General features: G+C 45.6%; 3 protein-coding genes across 4 annotated transcripts; all 3 read left to right on the top strand.

The window, feature by feature from the left end:
- The first annotated feature begins 616 nt into the window (after positions 1-616).
- LOC147270284 (uncharacterized) lies at positions 617-2,916 on the top strand. The gene is made up of 3 exons (XM_086205152.1): positions 617-1,026; positions 1,391-1,821; positions 2,889-2,916. Exons 1-3 carry the CDS (start codon positions 814-816, stop codon positions 2,914-2,916), a joined length of 672 nt encoding a protein of 223 aa, XP_086061278.1. The 5' UTR covers positions 617-813.
- A 969-nt stretch (positions 2,917-3,885) lies between these two features.
- Positions 3,886-18,817, top strand: LOC147270283 (protein NLRC3-like). 2 transcript variants are annotated; one of them, XM_086222173.1, is made up of 9 exons: positions 3,886-3,997; positions 5,341-5,551; positions 5,692-5,802; positions 5,980-6,058; positions 6,160-6,355; positions 6,537-8,334; positions 13,709-13,882; positions 14,427-14,600; positions 18,575-18,817. In XM_086222173.1, the coding sequence occupies exons 2-9, from the start codon at positions 5,355-5,357 to the stop codon at positions 18,723-18,725; spliced, it is 2,880 nt and encodes a 959-aa protein (XP_086078299.1). In that variant the 5' UTR covers positions 3,886-3,997; positions 5,341-5,354; the 3' UTR covers positions 18,726-18,817. The 2 variants fall into 2 exon arrangements, with proteins under 2 accessions (XP_086078299.1, XP_086079042.1); XM_086222916.1 differs by lacking the exons at positions 13,709-13,882; positions 14,427-14,600; positions 18,575-18,817 and adding an exon at positions 11,250-11,368.
- A 210-nt stretch (positions 18,818-19,027) lies between these two features.
- On the top strand, positions 19,028-22,468 carry LOC147270282 (ribonuclease inhibitor-like). Its single transcript, XM_086205138.1, has 4 exons — positions 19,028-19,053; positions 19,100-19,273; positions 20,832-21,005; positions 22,272-22,468. Exons 1-4 carry the CDS (start codon positions 19,028-19,030, stop codon positions 22,447-22,449), a joined length of 552 nt encoding a protein of 183 aa, XP_086061264.1. The 3' UTR covers positions 22,450-22,468.
- The last annotated feature ends 2,693 nt before the right edge of the window (positions 22,469-25,161 follow it).

The following is a 25,161-nucleotide window of genomic DNA, read 5'->3' as shown; positions in this document are numbered from 1 at the left end:
ACTGTGGAATCGCCGAGTTTCCGTAACATCCTAAGCAGAAGACAGGTGAGGAGGCCGCTATCATCAGACAGGAAAACTTTTGCAAGCTACCTGGATAAGTGTTATGTAAAGATGGAAACTGAGCTCAAGAAAACTTTTGAGAGCTTAGAGTATGTGTCAACTACCGCTGACATCTGGACTCGCCACAATAAAAGCTATTTGGGTATGACTTCCCACTGGATTAACCCAAGCAATGTCCGGCGGGAAAAAGCTGCAATTGCCTGCAGAAGAGTAAAAGGACGACACACTTATGATGTTGTAGCCGGCGAAATTGAACAGGTTCACTCAGCGTATGGATTGTCACACAAGGTGACTGCTACTGTAACTGACAACGGGTCAAATGTTATCAAAGCTTTTAAAATGTATGAGCCAGCGCCAGATTCAGACGAGGAGATTGAGGATGAAGATGTGAGGTTCATAGATGTTGAAGGTGTGCTCTCTAGCAGTACCGATTCAGAGGGACAGTTTTCTCTGCCCCCCCCACCCACCTGAGATGTGCATCTCACACACTGAATTTGATTTCGAGTAATGATGCTGACAAGTGGCTCACAGCAAACTCCGAGTCCAAATCTGTTTACAGAAGTGCAACTGGGAAGTTTTCTGCCCTCTGGAATAAAACCAGCCGTTCTACTGTGGCATCTGAACTTGTTGAGAGTGTGCAAAAGAACACTCATAGTACCTACAACAACAAGATGGAACTCCTTCCATGATGCCCTGTCCCGCATCATTGACATTCCCATCTCAGAGTTGAACGCTCTCTGCAGTCGACTAGAAATGAAAGCCTTCACTGAATGGGAATATCAGTTCCTTCAGGAATCCTGCACAGTCATGAAACCACTCACAGTGGCTTTGGACATATTACAAGGCGAAGATAACTGCTATTATGGCAGTCTCCTGCCAACACTGGAGCTTCTGATGTCAAGGACACTGGCACTGCAAGATGGGCTCTCCCAGATGACAGCAGGCCTGCCTAATGCCATAGTACAGGTATGTATGTTTTAATAATCTTGAATTGGAAAGTCAAAAGCATTATTTTATGAATTTGATGAATGAATTTATTTTATTGTTTATTTTTTTACAGGGACTAGAATTAGAATAAATAAAAAGTCCATTCATGTGGACATCACATACATATAAAAAATCTAATAAGTGAATGTACACTACATGAAGCACCATAAAATGTCAATTCATCATTATTTTTAAACTTTTTTGAAGTGAATCCCCAGATATGTCACAGTCCCTCATTTACTCACATGGCAACTACAGCTGAGTAGATGAATCTTATACTATGCACTGCAAATTATACTGCACACGGCCAAGCTCATCAAATCTTTCCACATCGTATTTGCAGGCCATCAAGAAAGGATTTGAGCTGCTGCTGGACAGCAAAGATGCTCTCCTTGCTGCTGTCACACTACCAAGGTTTCAAATGCGGTGGCTGAAAGAAGAAGAGAAGAGAGATGCTTACCCCCACGACAAGCAGGTTGTACGTGCACCTCAGACACCCGCCTCCAGCACAAGTAAGGATGACTTTTTTGACTTTGATGAGGAGGATCCAGCCCCCTACAACCATGGAACTGAAGTCATTGACTATTTGCAGTCGGGAGCAGAGATGGAGATCCTGCACCGTTTCCCCACAATAAAGACTTTATCACTGAAGTACAACACAGCCACACCCTCTAGTGCAGCGGTTGAGAGGCTCCCTAGCCTTGGCAGCCTGGTACTGACTCCCAGGAGGAGCAGGTTGTCCGACAAACGGTTTGAGAGACTCCTCCTGCTGAGGTATGACCATTTCTTTATGAGAATGTCGAGTAGGATGAAAAAAAATCTACTGTAAAGCTGTAGTTCACATAATTACAAATTACACTGAATATGTGGTGTTAAGTTATTTTCCATTGAAGCCTCATTCATTGTCTGATATTGTGATGAGAGCCGTTGTCTTATTTCATTTAATGATCTAATTTCAACAAACTTTGTTTGCTCTGGGTGGTTGGAAGGACAACTTCTTTTAAGTTATGTTGTAAAGAAATTCAGTTTGCTGATGCTCACCTCATGGAAACAAACAGACATTTACTGAGTGAATTAAGATGAGAGTGAAAGCTTTAATCCCAATTTTATTCTGAGACATTTTGCATACAGCAAGTCTTGTAGCCTTTTTTGGCAAATGTTCCTGTAAAGTGATTTTACAGCTTTGTTGCATTAAAGTGCATAAAAGAGAGATCTTGTGTATGTCCTCCTCATTAGAAGACACATTTGTGCTGATCTGGGCACTGCAGCAATAAAGTTCGAACTATATGTTGTTCATTGGCTATCAAGTTAGGTGCAGCTCAGGTGATATTGCGGAGGAATCCAAAAGTAGTGTAACTACTAACGTAACTAGTTACTTTCAGCAGCGAGTAACTAAGTAAAGTAAGGGATTACTTTTTTTTAAAAAGTAACTAGTAATGTGTAATGGATTACTTTTTTTGAGTAACTACCCCAACACTGGTTGTTAGTAGAGCTTCTTTTGATTCGGACAATTGAAGTAATTACAAAGTGAACATTTTTGTTGAGAGACATTTTACAGCAGTAAAAAAACTGAAGTTATGTTTACTTGGTTTGGTCAGTACTTTGAAAACAACATAACCAGTGAGGCCTACAAGAACAGTTGGTTTAACTCACCAAAGAAAGTTGGGGCAACTTAGAATTCCAAGAGAAGAGGACTTAGAGAGGCCCACCTCCTGAGCTCATCTAACAGTTAACACGACTCACTAATGTTAGGTAGTCAGGTTCACCAGTTCTTTGAGTTCTGTTAACTTGTTGGCTTTACAGTGTGGGCTCAAACTGACTTGGGATCTGCTGTGATGCAGGAACGTCTCAGTGGACTTGCCGTCGTGAGCATAAACCACGTGATCTCAAATCAGTCGTCATATGATGATGTTGTTGATGAATTTGCTGCAAGAAGCACCAGCACAGTAAAGCTGGAGCAGTGATGAGAGGTGGAGGAGGTGGTGGTGGAGTTTAGAAGTCATTCAAGTTGATGCAGTAACAAAAGGCACCACAAGAGGTCTCTGTAAGATCCCCTTTTATTTAAATCCTCCTAATTTTTGTCAATGCTAGTTTCTTTGATATCTCATTTTGTTCAGTGCCTTATTCATATTGTATTTATAATTTATGTATGTCACTTGTTTACACTTTTATTTTGTGGGTATTAAATCTTACACTTAATGTAAGCTATTAATGTTGGATTTCATATTTTTGGTATTTCTTTCTAATTCGTTCAAAGTATTTTGATGGATTCTTTAAATAAAAGATGTCCAAGGTAAAGCTGTTCAGTTTCTTGTGAGTTTGACCACCAGCAGTGGAATTTACTGGGATGCAAGAGGGGCGCCACCAGAAAGCTCTTCAACCTTTCTCCTCATTTGATGCTGCAAAACCTTGAGAGAAGCCCAGATTCTTGACCTCTTTTTCATCCTGATTTCATTTCTTCTTGTGTTCCTTTGTTCCTCTCAACCAGAGCTGACTGAAATGATATCTTCTCTTTTCAGCCAGAGTTCCTGTGTCATTGTGGAGATCTGAATGGACTCATCAGGTTTCTGATGAAGACGTGAATTGCAGACGTCTGCAAAGGTGTATTTTAGATGTCTTTACCTTGAGCTGGGATGTCTTGAAGAAGCGTCTCTACCTGTCAAAATGGTGGTGATCTCTTTCTCCACCACACTGCCTGCCGGAGGGAGGTTTGACTGGGAGAAATGCTCCTCCTGATATCTCTGCTCTGATCTCTGATAAGAGCTCCACTAAAGCAGCTGCACTTGGACTCTGTCCTTTATTCTCCTGTTGTCATGGTGATGACCAGAGTCCAGTCATGTGATGTTGTTCAGGCTGTTCTATTACAGGCACAGGTGACCATAATTTAATAGAAGTTTATTTCACCTCGTCTGCTCTGTGGATCGAGATCTTTTCTCTGTGAGAAACTTTGGTAAGTGACAGTTTTTAGCGTCGTGAGTTCAACAGATCTGGAATCAGAAGATTAAAAGGTTGATCAACCATCATTTGACCGTCCAATCAAGATGTTTGTGGTTTAAATGGAGTTTCACCTGTGCTGACGTCCTGGACGTTACCTGAGTGTCCTGCCTGGACTCTCCCACCATCTCAGTGATTATTGGTGTCAAGATGAACGATTTCAAAAAGCTGAAGGTTCTGAAATGTGACCTGGTGAGAGATCAATGAGTGTGTGTGTGTGTGTGTGTGTGTGTGTGTGTGTGTGTGTGAGTGTGTGTGTGTGTGTGAGCGTGTGTGTGTGTGTGTGTGTGAGTGTGTGTGTGTGTGAGCGTGTGTGTGTGAGTGTGAGTGTGTGTGTGTGTGAGTGTGCGTGTGTGTGAGTGTGTGTGTGAGTGTGTGTGTGTGTGTGTGTGTGTGTGTGTGTGAGTGTGACTGTGTGTGTGCGTGTGAGTGTGACTGTGAGTGTGAGTGTGTGTGTGTGTGTGACTGTGAGTGTGAGTGTGTGTGTGTGAGTGTGAGTGTGTGTGCATGTGTGTGTGCGTGTGAGTGTATGTGTGTGTGTGCGTGTGTGTTTGTGTGTGTGTGTGCGTGTGTGTTTGTGTGTGTGTGTGCATGTGTGTGTGACTGTGAGTGTGTGCGTGTGTTTGTGTGTGTGTGAGTGTGTGTGCGTGTGTGTTTGTGTGTGTGTGTGCATGTGTGTGTGACTGTGAGTGTGTGTGCACGTGTGTGTGTGCGTGTGAGTGTGTGTGTGTGCGTGTGTGTTTGTGTGTGCATGTGTGTGTGAGTGTGAGTGTGTGTGCGTGTCTGTTGTGTGTGTGTGTGTGTGTGTGTGTGTGTGTGTGTGTGTGTGTGTGTGTGTGTGTGTGTGTGTGTGTGTGAGTGTGTGAGTTTCCTGATGCTTTGATCAACATTCCGAGTGGGAATGTTGGACTGAGATCTTTCCAAAGTCAGAGCTGCTGGTTCCTTCACCTGCACTTGCTGCTTCATGGAGATTCTGTTCTCCATCAGAAGGTGATGGCACCAACAGTTTGATCGTCATGGTGATACCTTCATTTGTCAGACTTTGATGTTGGATCTGATAACAGCTCTTTCAGTTCAGAGCAGCTCAACCAGACAAAGTTCAACTGTCCTGCTGGAGTCCAGAGGTTCAGGTCTTCTTGCTGCTATCAGATGACTTCCTTCCTCCAGACAGAGAAGAATGAATGTCTCTCCTCCATGTCTCTGAAGAGGAGAAGGATTTGAACTTGGAGGAGTCACAAGTTTGGGTCCTGAGATGTGAAGCTTGTTGATAAATGAAGGTGTTATTGTGTTTGTGTGAAGGTTTGAACTCTGATATGAATCAGAGTGAGGACCTAGAGGAGGGAGCCCCTCCCCAGAAAACCAGGCTGGACTCCACTGGTCCTGGAGCTGGAGCTGGAGCTGGACCTGGACCTGGAGCTGGACCTGGACCCAGCTGTGTGTCCTTCAGAAGCAACGCCTGTATGGATCAGCCGATTTCTTTCAAAGATGGTCAACAGTCTTCTGGTCAGAGGTGAGCTCTGAGGACTGAAATTAATTTTTCTCAGGCATTTTTTTTATCGTCATCATCAAAACGTTTGACCTTCAACATTTTCCTGTTTTCCTGGATGATTTTTCCTGATCGTCAGCATTGATCAGTGTTGTTTCCATCAGGTTCTCTCAGAGGAGACCAGACCCCCCTGAACCCAGCTGTGTGTCCATGAAGAGTGATTGGTCTATGGGTCATCCTATAGACTTCAAAGGTGGACTGGAGTCTGATCCCAGGTGAGAATGTAAACTGTCTGTTCTGATACGATCTCTTCCACTCAAGAGCAGGGGGCTGTGGGCAGGTCTGGGACCAGCCACTGACCCCCCACCTCTGCTGAGTCCAGGTCCCTGCTACCATGAAGGTCCCTGGTGTTCCTTTACTATTGGTTCTTTGACTTCATCTTGTCTCCACAGACTTGATCAGCAGAACTCAGATGGTCTCGGTGGTGAGTCCATCCAGCAACACCCAGCACACCTGGACTCCATCTTTATGGTCCGTGAGGGTTCAGTCACTCACTGGAGACCAGCAGGTTTTCAGTCACATGACCTGTTATTGCGTCCACTTGTTTCACACTGACATTTATTCTGTTCCAGCTGCTGGAGGAGAAGGTTGTTGACTTTGTGAAGAAGGAGCTGAAGAGATTCCGGAGGGTTCTGAGTCCAGATGAACCAGAGGAGTGGTTGGATGATGAGGAGGAGCAGAGGAGGAGCAGAGAGGCGTTCATGAAGATCACACTGGACTTCCTGAAGAGAATGAATCAGGAGCAGCTGGCTGACCGTCTGCTCAGCAGTAAGATGATTTGAACAGCTTTAAAGCTGGAGTGCATCATGTTTTGATCCAAATGAAGGTTCCTCACATTCAAGCCCTCGTCAAACCAGTTCCAGCTTCCTTCCTGCTGCACCCAGATGTATCAGGACCAGGACGAGTCCCAGTGTTCACCCTTGACTCCATTTGTTCTTTGTTCATTCAGGAGGAACTGCTGCAGCCTGCCGACGTCAACTGAAGTCCAACCTGCAGAAGAAGTTTGAGTGTGTGTTTGAGGGGGTCGCTAAAGCAGGAAACCCAAGCCTTCTGAATCAGATCTACACAGAGCTCCACATCACCGAGGGAGGGGCTGCAGAGGTCAATGAGGAACACGAGGTCAGACAGGTTGAAGCAGCATCCAGGAAACCAGCCGCACCAGAAACAACCATCAGACTAGAAGACCTCTTTAGAGCCTCAGCTGGAAGAGAAGCAGCAGTCAGGACCGTGCTGACAAAGGGAGTGGCTGGCATTGGGAAGACAGTCCTAACACACAAGTTGACTCTGGACTGGGCTGAAGGCAGAACCAACCAGCACATAGACTTCATGTTCCCGTTCACCTTCAGAGAGCTGAATGTGCTGAAGCAGAGGAACTTCAGCTTGGTGGAACTTGTTCATCTCTTCTTCTCTGAAATCAAAGAAGCAGGAATCAGCAGGTTGGAAGAGTTCCAGGTTGCGTTGATCTTTGACGGCCTGGACGAATGTCGACTCCCTCTGGACTTCCACAACAACCGGACCCTGACCAATGCTACCGAGTCCACCTCAGTGGACGTGCTGCTGACAAACCTCATCAGAGGGACACTGCTTCCCTCCGCTCACCTCTTGATGACCACACGACCTGCAGCAGCCAATCAGATCCCTGCTAAGTGTGTTGACATGGTGACAGAGGTCAGAGGGTTCACTGAACCCCAGAAGGAGGAATACTTCAGGAAGAGATTCAGTGATGAGGAGCAGGCTGAGACCATGGTCTCCCACATCAAGAGGTCCCGAAGCCTCCACATCATGTGTCACATCCCCGTCTTCTGCTGGATCACTGCGACCGTCCTGGAGGACCTGTTGACCACCAGACAGAGAGGAGAGCTGCCCAAGACCCTGACTGAGATGTACATCCACTTCCTGGTGGTTCAGGCCAAAGTCAAGAAGGTCAAATATGATGGAGGAGCTGAGACGGATCCACACTGGACTCCAGAGAGCAGGAGGATGATGGAGGCTCTGGGAAACCTGGCTTTTGATCAGCTGCAGAGAGGCAACCTGATCTTCTATGAATGTGACCTGACAGAGTGTGGTATCGACATCAGAGCAGCCTCTGTGTACTCAGGAGTGTTCACTCAGATCTTCAGAGAGGAGAGAGGACTGTACCAGGACCGGGTGTTCTGCTTCGTCCATCTGAGTGTTCAGGAGTTTCTGGCTGCTCTTCATGTCCATCTGACCTTCATCAACTCTGGAGTCAATCTGCTGACAGAGAAACAAACATCCCGGAGGTCACAAGTCTTCAGAGGTGAACCTGAACTAAAACACCTGCACCAGAGAGCTGTGGACCAGGCCTTGAAGAGTCCCACTGGACACCTGGACTTGTTCCTCCGCTTCCTCCTGGGTCTCTCACTGCAGACCAATCAGACTCTCCTGCAAGGTTTGGTGTCACAGACAGGAAGAAGCTCAGAGACCAAACAGGAAATAGTTGAGTTCATCAAGAGGAAGATGAATGAGGATCTGTCTCCAGAGAGAAGCATCAACCTGATCCACTGTCTGAACGAACTGAACGATGGTTCTCTGGTGGAGGAGATCCAGCGTCTGCTGGGATCAGGACTTCTGTCCTCAGCTAAACTGTCTCCAGCTCAGTGGTCGGCTCTGGTCTTCATCTTACTGTCCTCAGAAGATCTGGACGTGTTTGACCTGAGCAAATATTCAGCTTCAGAGGAGGCTCTTCTGAGGCTGCTGCCAGTGGTCAAAGCTTCAACTGCAGCTCGGTAGGTGGATGAAGTCCTGGATGTGTGATGAGACTTTTACCAGTTGAACTTCATACGTGAGGAACACCTCTGATTCTCATCCTCCTTCCTCTCATGGTCTGAGTCTCTGTGGGAAGTTGGAGCAGGATAGAACAGGAATGAACAGAGACCAGAATGTGGTGGAACAGGGAGGACATTTGGCCGATGTCCCGTCCAAAGAGTTTGGTCAGAATGACGAGAGCAGAACATCCTGAGCTGGACTACTAGATATTTCTTCTAGTTTAACAAGCTCTCCTCCACATGAAGGGAAGGCATTCATGAGGGCTGAAGTTCAATCATGATGTCCATGTTCTGTTTCTCCAACAACTGATCAGAAGAGTCTTTTTGTTCTGATCTCATCAGATGTTCTTCTGGTTTTACTTTGTTCTTCTCCTCCTTTTCCTCTGGTGGATGCTTGATAAATTCCCTCCAGAGCCTATTTTTCTTCTCAAAGTCTTTCTCCAAACCCTTTGTTCACCTTGGTTCCCTCCTCTTTAGGAACTTGTCTCAACTCCTTCAACAGACAACGTCAGTCAACAAGAGTCCAAAATGGCTGTCAAACCTCATCCTAGGATTCCCTGCTGTCCTCTCCAGAAACTTCCTGTCAATCAGGACTCTCAGGTTCTGCTCTGAGCCTTCATTGCCTCTGGTGATTTGTTCCCTCCAAACTGTTCCTGTTTGTTCTGAGTTTGAAGTTCTTCTTCATCTCTGCCACTGTAAACAGGCAAATGGTGGCTCCCACCAGCCACTAACAGTTGACTTTCCTCTGTCCATCAATCACATTGATAGAAAGATTGTCCATCAGTGCTGCTCTGTTCTTTCAGGTTCTCTTAGGTTCTACAACAACTGGATAGAAACTCCACTAAACATGAAGGAACAAATTCTGCAGTTTTGAATGATCAACAGATTTCACCAAATCCAACAAACCAAACTCTCACTTTATCCTGATGCTCTTCACGTCATCCTGGAAGTGGATGAAACTGATCGACGCGTGACCCGGCGCTCTAGAAACACAACTAACTAATATGGTTCTGCATCTTTCAGCCTCAATTTCAGAGGTCACACATCCATCAGCTTCTCAGTAACCATGGTGATCTGATCAAGAACCTGGCATTGAAGAGCAACAGCCCCCTCTCTCTCTGACCCTGGTTGGACTAAACCTTTCAGAGCCTCTCCTCCATGCTGCAGCTCATTATCATTCAGCCAAGGCTCCAAAGTTGCTGCTCACTAAATCTCTGCTGAAACTGATGACGCTCTCTTTGATTGAGGAGAAGTTGCTGCAGAGCCTCCTGCTGGTGAAGTGAAGGACTGAAAACTGCTCCATTTGACTCCAGAACTGAACTCCTCTTCAGAACAGTCACAGTTCAAGCTGATGTTCTGGTGGAAGTGGATCTCTGATCAGTGACAGTTTCTAACTCCTAAATTGTTGGATCTTGACAGCAGAAGACTTCCAAAGTGTGGATTCACTCATTTTCTTCCAGTTTTCCCAGATTTATCTCTCCCAAACTGAGGTTGCTGATATTTCACAGCACAACTCCATTGACAGTGGGACATCTCCTCACTCCTCCTCCTCTCCTCCTCAACATTCAACATTGTCATGAATGTTGATCAAGATCTTCCAGGTCTCTGACCACTGTCACTTTTACCTGCTCAGGTGAGCGTTCAGTCTGATCAGGACTCTCCAGCTCCTCTCCACCAGTCCTGAATTCTCTTCCTCTTTGTCAGGATTCTGTCTCAGTCTCAGTTTGTCTTTGTGAGAGGCTCTTCTGCATGGACACCTGGACTCTTTGCTCCTCAGCTTCATGTTTTCTGCTCACAAATGGAGCGATGATGCTGAGCCTGTTGTTGTGTCTCTGGTTTGGTGGACGAGCAGCGATCTGGTCCCTGTTCATAGGAACCTCTCTGTTGTTGAAGAACTCCCTGACTCGCTGCTCAAGTGACTGCAGTTCACCTCTGGGTGCGTCCTCACCCTGCTGGTCAGCAGCTGTGAGGCAGCAGAGGTGCGGTGGCTGGTCTCAGGTCCAGACATCACCAAGTCCTCGTCCTTGTTTGTTGCTCCAAATCTTCCCCTCTCTTTTCAGTCTCTTCTCTTCTCTGGTCTTCTTCTTTGATGGCAGCCTTCAGGTGCTGCTCTTCATCAGTCTAATCTAGTTGGTCCCTCTGTTGCTGGCAACCTGACGTCGATCCTCTGACTTGAAGTTCAGAGACTTTTGAACTTCCTCATCGTCTTCTGCTGGTTTATTAGCAGTGTTTTCTTTGGTTCATTCTGAATGGACTTGGAGAGAAAAAAGAAAACAACTTTCCTGAGAGACTCCAGCTCATCCAATATGGCCGCTGTGACATCACATTGTAGCACACGTCATCAAAAGAGACCAAAAATAGTAGAAATCAATCAGACAAGTTTTTTTTTTTAACCTGTCCTGTTCAGCAGCAGCATCCATGTTCCTGGTGCTTTGTTGGACTGAAGCAGTTCTACTCTGCTAAGGAGGAACCTGATAAACTCCTCCTATCACCATCTGTGTTGAACTTTATTAGGAATGGTGTTGGTTCATTGATGAAGCTACCGGACTGAGGCTCAGGAGAGGACAGGAAGAGAGAGCAGGGACAGGACAGGGGAAGACAAGTGGGGGGGGACAAAAACAACAACAGCAATAGCAGAAAAAAAACAAAAAAACAAAAACCAAACAAACAAACAAAGAAAAAGTACCAACAACAACAGAGAGGAGAAAAGAAAAAAAAAGGAAAAAACATTGGTTGCAGAATTTCCAGTGCAGGTTTACCATTTGGTTTAATATAATTTTTAGATAAATGTCTGAGTGTGTGATTATGGGTCAGTTGTGCACCGCATGCGTTTATGTGTGTATGCGTGTGTGTATGTGTATGTGTGTGTGCAACAGTTTGTCTTGGATGCTGTGCGTAGCTGGCTGTAGCTGATGTGGGGGGCCAGGACATCGCACCCCCAGTCCAGGATAGCAGGCAGGTCAGGAACAAGCCACCAGAGCACCCAGAAACCCCCAGGACACGGGGAGCCCCAGGCCACCCCTCCCCCAGGAAACAACCACAGGCCAAACCCATGCCAGGACCCGTAGGAAAGCATAGGAGCAGCAAACCCCACCCAGAAGCAACCCACAGAGAGACGGGGCAGAGATGATCCCGGTCCCACCGGGCACCCCCCCCCCCCCACAGCATGAGCAGAGCCCAGGGGCACAGGGCCCCTCTGGCCCGAGACCCGACCAGAGCCCCCCAAGAGGTCCGCCAGCGGTGAGGCCGACACCCACCCACACCCCACACCCAGGCGGGGCAACCACAGCCCACCACAACGACCAGGCCCACCGCCCCGAATGGAGCTACCCCCCCAACCCCCGATCCCCATCCCCTCCACCCATCCTCTGTTCTCCCCCTCCCCACAGAGCAGGCGGGCTTCAGGCTATAGGGCACCACCAGCCAGCCAGCTGGGAACCCCCACTCTCCTGAGAGGCCCAGCCCGCCCGCCAGGGTGAGCTGAAGGCACGCACGCCCAGGACTTCCACCCCCGAACAAAACAATCATACTCTCATCTTCCTCCATACAGGGGCTGAGCACTCCATAGATGCTGATACGGTCCAGGGCACCTCAGACTTAGTGAAACCACCAGCGAGCGATCCACCACACAACAGCAGGGCCCGTGACCAACCCCAGCCCAACCACCATGCTGGGAAGACGACCAGCCCCCTCCCAAAGAGCCCCGGCCAGGCCCCCAGGCCTGCAATCGTGCAGTTAGCAAAGGAGGCAGCACTGGACCCACTCCCTGCCCCAGCTGCCCCCCCATCCCAACATGGTGCAGGGTGCGTGTTGTGCGTAGGAATGTAGATGTGATGATGTGGATGACTAGAATGTGGTTAAAATTGGCGGAAGCACCCAGGGCATGGGAGCCCCGCCGGTTGCAGACGGCAGAGTCTCCCAGTACATCCTCATGCACTCCCCCAAGCCCTAAATGTCTACGATGTGATTAAAATTGGGGGGTCCAGCCCCTCAAGGCCGAGTGATACATAAGATGTGATGTGATGGGGCTGAGGAATGGGCCAGACCTGCAGGGGGCCAACTTCCAGACTGGCCCCGCTGACCACCCCGTCACCACTGCAACCAGCCGAAAGGGAGTCTAGCCTACCTGGTCCAGGGGTCAGATTGGAGCACCAAGGGGCACTGTCCGGAGATCCAGGCAGAGGGCCCACCACCGCGCAGTGCGAGGGCAGACTCCAGCTCCAGCTGTGACATCACACTGTAGCACACGTCATCAAAAGAGACCAAAAATCAGAAAATGGTAGAAATCAATCAGACCAGTTGAGGCTTCCTGTTCTTGTAAAGCTGGAAACTCCCTCAGAATCAGACCAGTGGGTTCAAACTAGTTCACATTGTTAAAGTGATGCTTCACCTAAAAAGTGGATTCTGCTGGTCAAGAACTCACCAACAGGAGTCGTGAGCTCTCAGAGAGGTTCTCCTCCTGCATGACTTGTGTGGGACTGCAGAATGCAGGAGGATCCGGCCACGTCTCTTTAGCTTGAAGCTACTTTAATTTATTTATATCCATATGGCACTTTTCAGACAGAAACTGCAACACAAAGTGCTTCACAGAAATAAAAGAAAAACATTAAATACAATATAAAGCCACCGAGACCGCCCGACCCGGACAGACGGGTACACTCCACATATAATGCAGAGCCCCCCGGCTCTCTGGGCCTGGACGATCCCAAGCATGACGCCCCTGCGGGCGGACCAGACACACCTCCCAGTGTGGAGGGCCCCCACCAGGAAACACTGGAGCTACAAAATGAAAGACTAAAAACTAAAAGACTAAAAGAAGGTAGAATAGGAAAGAACAGAAATTACAATCATATTAAAGTTTTAGAATGACATAAAATATATATATATATATACATATATACTTTTATATATATATATGTATGTATATATATATACATACATATAAAATCTAAAAGTTTAAGAGCTAATAAAAAAGTAGAATAAAAAAATTAATAGATAAAATATAGTGATACAATTAAAGGATACAAGAGACTGCATCAGTTAAATCAGTTCAAAGCGAAGCTAAAAAGGTGAGTCTTGAGCCTGATAACGACAGCTACCAACAGCTAAACTGTCCAGAAACTTCTGATTCCAAACTCTCCAGGTCATCGTCTTCTTGTCCAGACGCGTATTTTTGAGTACTTGAAAGTCAAAAGCACTCATTGGGTGATGTATCGCTTTAAAGATGAACACTAAAGAATTTAAATCATTCACTGAGCAGAGAATGAGAACAGATTTCATCATTGATGAGTTGGTGTTGACGCCATGTTTGCTCATGTTTCCATTTCTTCTTCAGGCTGGAGACGTGTGAGCTCTCAGAGAGAAGTTGTTCAGTTCTGTCTTCAGTTCTCAGCTCTCAGTCCTCCAGTCTGAGACAACTGGACCTGAGTGGGAACCTGCTGCAGGATTCAGGAGTGGAGCTGCTGTGTGCTGGACTGGAGGATCCCCACTGTCACCTGGAAACTCTCAGGTCAGAGTCCAGCTCTCATCTTAGCCGGCCTCCACTCCACCCTCTCCTGGTGGGATATATATATGTATATATATATATATATATATATATATATATATATATATATATATATATATATATATATATGTATGTATATATATATACATACATATAAAATCTAAAAGTTTAAGAGCTAATAAAAAAGTAGAATAAAAAAATTAATAGATAAAATATAGTGATACAATTAAAGGATACAAGAGACTGCATCAGTTAAATCAGTTCAAAGCGAAGCTAAAAAGGTGAGTCTTGAGCCTGATAACGACAGCTACCAACTGCTAAACTGTCCAGAAACTTCTGATTCCAAACTCTCCAGGTCATCGTCTTCTTGTCCAGACGCGTATTTTTGAGTACTTGAAAGTCAAAAGCACTCATTGGGTGATGTATCGCTTTAAAGATGAACACTAAAGAATTTAAATCATTCACTGAGCAGAGAATGAGAAGAGATTTCATCATTGATGAGTTGGTGTTGACGCCATGTTTGCTCATGTTTCCATTTCTTCTTCAGGCTGAGGGAGTGTGAGCTCTCAGAGAGAAGTTGTTCAGTTCTGTCTTCAGTTCTCAGCTCTCAGTCCTCCAGTCTGAGACAACTGGACCTGAGTGGGAACCTGCTGCAGGATTCAGGAGTGGAGCTGCTGTGTGCTGGACTGGAGGATCCCCACTGTCACCTGGAAACTCTCAGGTCAGAGTCCAGCTCTCATCTTAGCCGGCCTCCACTCCACCCTCTCCTGGTGGGATATATATATGTGTATATATATATATATATATATATATATATATATGTATGTATGTATGTATGTATGTATGTATGTATATGTATGTATGTATATATATATATACATATATATATACAGTATATATATATATACAGTATATATATACAATATATATATATATACACAGTATATATATACAGTATATATATACAGTATATATATATATATATATATATATATATATACTGTGTGTGTGTATATATATATATATATATATATATATATATATATATATATATATATAAAATAATACTGAAAATAATGAAGGGGAATAAAACAGAGGCAGAGAGGAAATGATGGCAAAAGACAAAGAGAATTAAAATGGAGCAGTGAAATACAGGAAGATGAGGATCAAAGCTCTGGTGAAGAGAGAACAATGTTGAAGAATGAATGAAGGAAGAAAGACAGAACTAGAAACTGATTCAAAATGGAGTCAAACCATCAACCAGGAAGACATCAGTTTAATTGAAAGCATATATATAAACATATCCATCTATCTATCTATCTATCTATCTATATATACATATATATGTATGTATATATAGATAGATAGATAGATTTTATATATATATATACATATACATATATGTATGTATATATATATATGTATATATATATATATATATGTGTATATATATGTGTGTATATATATATATATATACATATATGTGTGTGTGTGTGTGTGTGTGTGTGTGTGTGTGTATGTATATTCATTTATTTATTAATATAATGTAGAAACCATTTGGAGTCAAATGCTTCAAGGAGCAACTTCCAACCAGTAAAGCCTGTCAGTGGTGACTGGTGTCTTTACTGGTGTCTCTTTAGATGGTCAGGCTCAGACTGGTCCAGCAGCTGGGAGTCTGAAGCTCAAGGGGCCTCACCAGAGGTTTTAGTGGGCACTTTAGAGCAGCGACTAAACTCCTAGGAGGAGCTGAGGGGCTGCACTGGTTCATCCACTGAAGACCAGTAGACATGCTGGTGGAGACCAGGAAGTGCTTGAACAACAAGCCCACAACAGGACCATCAATGTGCACACTGGAAGACAACCAGTGGAGAGACTTGGAACCATGAAATGTGGCTCTGCTTCTGATTCTGCTCAGGACTGGGACTGCCCAGTTCTGACTGATGACACGGATCCTAAAGGTCAAAGGTCAACATGGAGCACCAAGGGGCACTGTCCGGAGATCCGGGCAGAGGGCCCACCACCGCGCAGTGCGAGGGCAGACTCCAGCTCCAGCTGTGACATCACACTGTAGCACACGTCATCAAAAGAGACCAAAAATCAGAAAATGGTAGAAATCAATCAGACCAGTTGAGGCTTCCTGTTCTTGTAAAGCTGGAAACTCCCTCAGAATCAGACCAGTGGGTTCAAACCAGTTCACATTGTTAAAGTGATGCTTCACCTAAAAAGTGGATTCTGCTGGTCAAGAACTCACCAACAGGAGTCGTGAGCTCTCAGAGAGGTTCTCCTCCTGCATGACTTGTGTGGGACTGCAGAATGCAGGAGGATCCGGCCACGTCTCTTTAGCTTGAAGCTACTTTAATTTATTTATATCCATATGGCACTTTTCAGACAGAAACTGCAACACAAAGTGCTTCACAGAAATAAAAGAAAAACATTAAATACAATATAAAGCCACCGAGACCCCCTGACCCGGACAGACGGGTACACTCCACATATAATGCAGAGCCCCCCGGCTCTCTGGGCCTGGACGATCCCAAGCATGACGCCCCTGCGGGCGGACCAGACACACCTCCCAGTGTGGAGGGCCCCCACCAGGAAACACTGGAGCTAAAAACTGAAAGACTAAAAACTAAAAGACTAAAAGAAGGTAGAATAGGAAAGAACAGAAATTACAATCATATTAAAGTATCAGAATGACATAAAATATATATAAAATCTAAAAGTTTAAGAGCTAATAAAAAAGTAGAATAAAAAAATTAATAGATAAAATATAGTGATAAAATTAAAGGATACAAGAGACTGCATCAGTTAAATCAGTTCAAAGCGAAGCTAAAAAGGTGAGTCTTGAGCCTGATAACGACAGCTACCAACTGCTAAACTGTCCAGAAACTTCTGTTTCCAAACTCTCCAGGTCATCGTCTTCTTGTCCAGGCGCATATTTTTGAGTACTTGAAAGTCAAAAGCACTCATTGGGTGATGTATCGCTTTAAAGATGAACACTAAAGAATTAAAATCATTCACTGAGCAGAGAATGAGAACAGATTTCATCATTGATGAGTTGGTGTTGACGCCATGTTTGCTCATGTTTCCATTTCTTCTTCAGGCTGGAGACGTGTGAGCTCTCAGAGAGAAGTTGTTCAGTTCTGTCTTCAGTTCTCAGCTCTCAGTCCTCCAGTCTGAGACAACTGGACCTGAGCCTGAACCTGCTGCAGGATTCAGGAGTGGAGCTGCTGTCTGCTGGACTGGAGGATCCCCACTGTCACCTGGAAACTCTCGGGTCAGAGTCCAGCTCTCATCTTAGCAGGCCTCCACTCCACCCTCTCCTTGTGGGATATATATATATATATATATATATATATATATATATATATATATATATATATATATATATATATATATATATATATTCATTTATTTATTAATACAATGTAGAAAGAAGGTTCCCTATCAACCTGTTTAAATATGCAAATGAGGCATCAACTCCAAACGTCCACATATCAAAGCTGATCCTGAACCAGAGATGAGAACAGATTTCATCATTGATGAGTTGGTGTTGATGCCATGTTTGCTCATGTTTCCATTTCTTCTTCAGGCTGGAGACGTGTGAGCTGTCAGACAGAAGTTGTTCAGTTCTGTCTTCAGTTCTCAGCTCTCAGTCCTCCAGTCTGAGAGAACTGGACCTGAGCCTGAACCTGCTGCAGGATTCAGGAGTGGAGCTGCTGTCTGTTGGACTGGAGGATCCACACTGTCACCTGGAAACTCTCAGGTCAGTAGCAGAAACCTGCCTCCCCCACTGAGCGTCACCTGGATGGATCTTATGTGGTTGGAATGATTCACCTTAACAAAGATTTGATTTGAATCACGATTCATGACTGCAGCTTTGATTCATTTAGAACGATTGGAGTCGATTCAATTCGGGGTCTCTAAAGTGATTCAGTCACTTTTTGCCAGACTTCAACTAAACTGTCCAACTGTGCCATGAATACCAGGCTACTAGAGAGTTCAGGGAGGAGTCCCAGATCTCTGCTGTTTGCTGGAGGGAATCAGGTTTAAAATAATGGACAGAAACAAGAACACAACAGTTCATGGCAAATGTCTACCTTTTGTTTGAATTATCAGTGCTTTGCATGTTGCAGCATCACAGCACAACAAAGTGCACCAAAGCTCTGTTCAGGTTCATGAGGGCGGTCCTGGCCGGCCCAGGTGTGGCGCCTCAGGAGGTGGTTGAACAGATCAGTGGTGTTGCCGTTGTGTTTTATTCCACATTTACATTCTCCAAACAGCCACCGACTGATTGAAACCTCCTCCGTCTTTGTAAGAGACAAAGTGTTGACATAGACTCTCCAAAACGATGGCAGGAAAATGTCTCTCTCTCCTCTGCGTGTCCATCAGAACGCCAGTTTGCTGAGCACAGATGGATGCATGTGAATGGTAGGGTTAGAAACTGGTTCATCGATCTCTGGATGAGTGGTTCCACACCTGGATCTGATAGTGGGAGAGAGACACAGAGAGCAGAGAATGAGTGGACACGGCAGCCAAACGTCCTGAAACGTGACCTGTGATTGAGACACAACCACATGAGGTCATGTTGTCCTCAGAGCCGTCAGAAGAATCTCTCTCAGTGAGCTGTCACGTGATCAGACGGTGTCATAATACGCCGCCGTTCGCTCAGCGATGGTCTTTCTGCTTCAACAGAGGACATCAGCTGATCCTTCACTGGGGCCCAGGACTCATTGGTGGACAAACCACTGGGAGAATGTGGCCCCATGTGGACCAGACCACCTCTGAATGTGGTTCCAGTGATCAGATCTCAGGAAACATGGAGTGCTGGCACGCCTGCTATTAAGACTGACAGCAAGAGGAGAGAGAAGTCAATGATTCACTCTGAAGAAACAAGAGACTCTCAAACGTCTGTGAGCATGAAATCATGACAATTAATATCCCAAAGGCCAACTTGACTGTGACATCATCATCCAGCACTGACAGCCTCTTAGTGACATCTTCAGGATCAATGATGACTTCATTTTCCCACCATGACATTTCAATGTTCTATCAAAGTTCTTGAAGGTTCCCTATCAACCTGTTTAAATATGCAAATGAGGCTTCAACTCCAAACGTCCATATATCAAAGCTGATCCTGAACCAGAGATGAGAACAGATTTCATCATTGATGAGTTGGTGTTGACGCCATGTTTGCTCATGTTTCCATTTCTTCTTCAGGCTGAGGGAGTGTGAGCTCTCAGAGAGAAGTTGTTCAGTTCTGTCTTCAGTTCTCAGCTCTCAGTCCTCCAGTCTGAGAGAACTGGACCTGAGCCTGAACCTGCTGCAGGATTCAGGAGTGGAGCTGCTGTGTGCTGGACTGGAGGATCCACACTGTCACCTGGAAACTCTCAGGTCAGAGTCCAGCTCTCATCTTAGCAGGCCTCCACTCCACCCTCTCCTGGTGGAGGTTTTCTCCAATCCAAACGTGTTTGTAGGAACATTTTCTGAGACGTTCCTTCAGTTGAAAAAGCTTCAGAGTTGCCAAGCTGATCAGAAGAGAGAGCATCAAAGCTACAGAACAAGAGACTGAAGCTGCAAGAAAGATCTCATCAGTGTGGTCGTCTGGAAGGGGGCAGCATAGAGGACAAGGTGGAGGTCAGAGGGGTTCTGGCTCGGGGGGACAAACTGTCCTTGACCCTGTTCATCTGAGCCCTGATGCAGTGGTAGCGCCTCCTGGAGGACAACAGGTCAAACAGCTGGGAGCTGGGGGGGGGGGGGTGTAAGAATGAATGGACTGAGAGCTTAACTGCAGCAGAGGAAAAGCCTTCTTCCAGAGCTCCCCCTGGTGGTGAAAATGGCTCAGTGCAGAGTGAAGAGCTGTGGCTCTGGCATCCTCAGCTGATGTGAGACTTTCCATCATCTCAGACACAAATTCAAGCGTCTGAGTTCAAGCGGCGCTCTTTGAGTCAGGAATACTGTCACTGTCCTCCATGCTGCTGCTGCTGCAGCTGACAAAGATGGTTTCAGAGCTGAAGAGGCTTCACTCTGGTGCTGCTGGACAAGACTGAAGACTTTGATCTGATGTGTGGAAGAGACTCAGTTGAAGGAGTGATGATGACCTGGAATGAAAGGAAGCTGAACTGAAACTGGAGGGCAGACCTCCAGAGGGTTTGTGTGTGTGTGTGTGTGTGTGTGTGTGTGTGTGTGTGTGTGTGTGTGTGTGTGTGTGTGTGTGTGTGTGTGTGTGTGTGGAGCAGACATCCTCCCACTCATGATCAGACCAGTTCCATTCTCTCTGAATGGTGATCATTCCTGTCTTGTTTCATCGCTCAGAGGGAAAAATGTCAGTGTCAGGTTTTCCTGGTCTGGTGCCTCCTGCTGGAGACGAGAAAGACAACAAAGCAGAGATCAGAGCCATGAGACAAAGACACACCTGAGACCGATGGACGCATGAAAATAATGAATGGGAATAAAACAGAGGCAGAGAGGAAATGATGGCAAAAGACAAAGAGAATTAAAATGGAGCAGTGAAATACAGGAAGATGAGGATCAAAGCTCTGGTGAAGAGAGAACAATGTTGAAGAATGAAGGAAGGAAGAAAGACAGAACTAGAAACTGATTCAAAATGGAGTCAAACCATCAACCAGGAAGACATCAATTTAATTGAAAGCATATATATAAACATATCCATCTATCTATCTATACATATATATATATATATATATATACATATATATTTATATATGTATATATATATATATATATATATACGTATATATGTATATTAATTTATTTATTAATACAATGTAGAAAGAAGGTTCCCTATCAACCTGTTTAAATATGCAAATGAGGCTTCAACTCCAAACGTCCACATATCAAAGCTGATCCTGAACCAGAGATGAGAACAGATTTCATCATTGATGAGTTGGTGTTGACGCCATGTTTGCTCATGTTTCCATTTCTTCTTCAGGCTGGTGAAGTGTAAGCTCTCAGAGAGAAGTTGTTCAGTTCTGTCTTCAGTTCTCAGCTCTCAGTCCTCCAATCTGAGAGAACTGGACCTGAGCTGGAACCTGCTGCAGGATTCAGGAGTGGAGCTGCTGTGTGCTGGACTGGAGGATCCACACTGTCACCTGGAAACTCTCAGGTCAGTCCAGCTCTCATCTTAGCAGGCCTCCACTCCACCCACAATTTCTTTACTTTGACTCAAACGTTCATGATGAACTGGTTAGATTTTGGGGTTCAAAGGTCACTGTGACAACAAAACATGTTCTTAATGAAGAGATTTGAGCCGATGTTCAAGCCACATGAAGGTCAGTTTTATTCTGGAGGGTCGATTGAAGCCTGATCAGTGAGCAACCGGCCGTCTGACATTTGGAGGAATTTCAAACGCTCAGAAGTGTCGGTCAGCGTCGTCGTGATCTCCTACAGTGGAAGCAGAGCTACCAGCCCTTTCTCCAACCTCAGGTCACCTGACACTTATACAGTGATGAGCCACATCACGGAGGCAGGTTGGTTGCTATGGCAACAGCAGGAATGCCTGTCAACGACTGCTGTGAATCTGTTCTTTATAAATAGTCACCTTCCAAACCTCCCTCAGTGGTAACCATGGAGCAGTGGGACGTCACTCAAGAAGTGATGGTCAACTTCAGCTCGAGTGCCTGAGTCCAATGTGTTGTTTTCCTGACCTCCAGCCTGGATTTCCAGTTGTTTCCAGGCAGCAGCAGCGTTTGCTGCCGCCTCCATAAAAAGGCTCCAGCCACCCAGAGGTGTCTGCCTGCTTAGTGCAGCGACTCCAAGCACTTCTGGTTGAACACGTCTCTCTTTGATGTGGGTGGGGACTCGTCACCATGGTAACACAGTGGAGGAGGAGCTTGTTCCTGTGGTTCATCCTTAACTATGAATGTGTGATAGATTCTCTAGTAATGGAGAAAGAAGCGTTTTATCAGAGGGTAGTGAGAAGGTGAACTCCTGTCGTGAGTGACGGGACTCAACAACCTGCACGCTGTCATGACAGTGAAACAGCAGAAACCTCACTGATCAAGGCAGGTCACCAGAGAGAAGTCAGAACAAAGACTGGAGGAGGAAGTGTTCCATTTGTTGGTGAAGACCAGAGGAACTTGACAAAGCAGCTGCTGGTGTGGGAAGCAGTGAGAGCAGATGGACAGAATCCAGCTGTTTGTCAACAGTTCCTCTGGAATATCCTGCTGGTAGTAGATTACTGAGGCCTGGTAGCTTTGTTCCTGACGAAACTGTCACTGTGACGGTGCAGTTGGACCACAGCCTTTAGCCTGGCACTGCTAAAGCAACTATAAACACCTCACTAACTTGGAGTGAAGACCATCAACATCTGAGAGGTTCAGGTTCCAGGATTTGGTAGAACAGTGAATTAACTCTGTTCTCTTAACTGCAGCCTTTTAGGTTGTGGGATCAGAGAGGAAGGTTTTACTTCTCTGGCCTCGGCTCTGAGCTCCAACCCCTCCCACCTGAGAGAGCTGCACCTGAGGTTCAATCATCCAGGAGGCCCAGGAGTGGAGCTGCTGTCTGCTGGACTGAAGGATCCTCACTGGAGGCTGGAGACTCTCAGGTAGGAACATAGAAGCAGAGCTTCAGAACAACAATAAAGGTTCTCCCCAGAACTTCCTCAGAACCGTTTTAGTCATATTTGCTTTGTTCTCTGGTGTTTGATCAGACTTCAGACCAACTGCAGGAGGCCCTCAGGGAGATGTTGGGCCCCAAAGTGACATCAAAATATTTCAGACATGATGGACAGTTTCACAAAATACTGATAATTTCTAGTTTGTTTCATTCATAACTGTTACAGTGAAATACTATAAACCAGCACATCTAAAGTTCACTGCAGTTTGTAAAGACAATGTCCCAGAAACGTGGGTGCAGAGGGACTTCCTGCAAGGTGGTGCCTGAGGCCTCCATCAGAACCTCCTGTGTCTTTAAACTGTCCAGCTAAGGTGAGCGTTTGCTTCCTGCTGAGGCTCATAACCACCACTTCTTTGTGATTTCTTTTCTCCAGTCTTGAGCCACGAGCCTGGTGGACTTGAAGGTGCTTCAAATGTGGAGTTTGTCTCCTGAAGGACCAGCTACTTGAGTGCGTCCTTGCTGGTCTCTCCCTGCCCAGAAAAGGAGTGTTGAGTTTCCCTGTGCAGCTCCTGAGCCCAACCAGCGGAGGTTGATTCCCTGAGGCTCAGTTCCCCAGACAGCTTCAAGATTCAGGCTTTCTCAACTTTTCCAGATGAAGGTTGTTCCTGATTGTCTCATGTTTGTATTCCTGCTGACCCCTGACCCTGGTAACCCTCCTGATGAAGGTTGTTCCTGATTGTCTCTTGTTTGTATTCCTGCTGACCCCTGACCCTGGTAACCCTCCTGATGAAGGTTGTTCCTGATTGTCTCTTGTTTGTATTCCTGCTGACCCCTGACCCCTGACCCTGGTAACCCTCCTGATGAAGGTTGTTCCTGATTGTCTCATGTTTGTATTCCTGCTGACCCCTGACCCTGGTAACCCTCCTGATGAAGGTTGTTCCTGATTGTCTCTTTTGTATTCCTGCTGACCCCTGACCCTGGTAACCCACCTGATGAAGGTTGTTCCTGATTGTCTCTTTTGTATTCCTGCTGACCCCTGACCCTGGTAACCCTCCTGATGAAGGTTGTTCCTGATTGTCTCTTTTGTATTCCTGCTGACCCCTGACCCTGGTAACCCTCCTGATGAAGGTTGTTCCTGATTGTCTCTTGTTTGTATTCCTGCTGACCCCTGACCCTGGTAACCCTCCTGATGAAGGTTGTTCCTGATTGTCTCATGTTTGTATTCCTGCTGACCCCTGACCCTGGTTACCCTCCAGATGAAGGTTGTTCCTGATTGTCTCTTTTGTATTCCTGCTGACCCCTGACCCTGGTAACCCTCCTGATGAAGGTTGTTCCTGATTGTCTCTTTTGTATTCCTGCTGACCCCTGACCCTGGTAACCCACCTGATGAAGGTTGTTCCTGATTGTCTCATGTTTGTATTCCTGCTGACCCCTGACCCTGGTAACCCTCCAGATGAAGGTTGTTCCTGATTGTCTCATGTTTGTATTCCTGCTGAGCCCTGACCCTGGTAACCCTCCTGATGAAGGTTGTTCCTGATTGTCTCTTGTTTGTATTCCTGCTGAGCCCTGACCCTGGTAACCCTCCTGATGAAGGTTGTTCCTGATTGTCTCTTGTTTGTATTCCTGCTGACCCCTGACCCTGGTAACCCTCCTGATGAAGGTTTCTGCTGCATTCAAAGAGAACTTCTTGACATGAACTTTTTTATAGACTTTACAACGACGTTAAAATGAAGCAGATGTTTGATTCCCAAGAACTCATGTTGTCAAAGGTTGTTGAAGCTGAGCTGAAACGAATCCCTTGGGCCAGCAGACGTTCTCTTTTCTATCCATGTTAGAATTAAATAGATGAGGACTCCCAACTCCTTGAACCGTTGAGCAAAGGAAGTCAGAAGTGAGGTTCATCTTGAAAGAGTACCAAACTCCATGTGACGTTAAAGGGAGACAGGATTCAGGTCTGTCCTCCTCAGCATGGATGAGGACTGCAAGGTAGTGATTGGATGATGATCCCTTAAGGAGTGAACTGACACACTACACTAACTGTGTCGGCACTGTTTTGACACGGTGTTGGCCACTCAATAGCGACCCCTGCAGGAGTTCTCAATCATTGCAGGTAAACAAACTGAAAAAAGATGGAAAAGCTTCCATACTGCTAACCCAACATCAGCCTGTGAAATAACATTTAATCGCTCATCCTTTCCTTCAAATATCATCTCATCATTGTAGAATTTCATTTGTTCAATTTGTTTGTGTAAATGCTGAAATGAGTCGCTATGTAAAATGGAGCAAATTTGTCTATAAAAAAATTCAGAACTGAAATTTTCAACTTCTCTATGGAATTTTGTGAACTTAAGTGTTGAATCATATAAAATAAAAGACTAAAAAGTGATTCATTTCTGCATTTTTATTGAGGAACACAAGTTCTGTCAGCTCCCTTCATATCAAGAAACAATGGGATGATAATGTGCTTGATTGTTTATTCTAGCACAAACTGGCGGTACGGCTCTGTTCAGAGGAGTCCCCTGAGAATTTTTCATGAGCACCATGAAACAGGGGACCAGCAGCATGAGGGAAGGTTCTCCCAGTTTAAGACTGGAAGAGCAAACATACCCCCGTGAACAGAGCAGCAACATGACATGGAACGAACTATGCCATGTATTCACGACAAGGTGGAGCTGGGGAGGTGGAGGGTAGCAAGTTGCGAGCAG

Source organism: Aulostomus chinensis, chromosome 1, assembly GCF_037954235.1.
Source record: "Aulostomus chinensis isolate RoL2024-O1b breed Wild chromosome 1, RoL_Achi_v1.0, whole genome shotgun sequence".
Lineage (NCBI taxonomy): Eukaryota > Metazoa > Chordata > Actinopteri > Syngnathiformes > Aulostomidae > Aulostomus > Aulostomus chinensis.
Note: the sequence above shows the minus strand (reverse complement) of the source record. Positions and strands in the feature narration are given on the sequence as shown.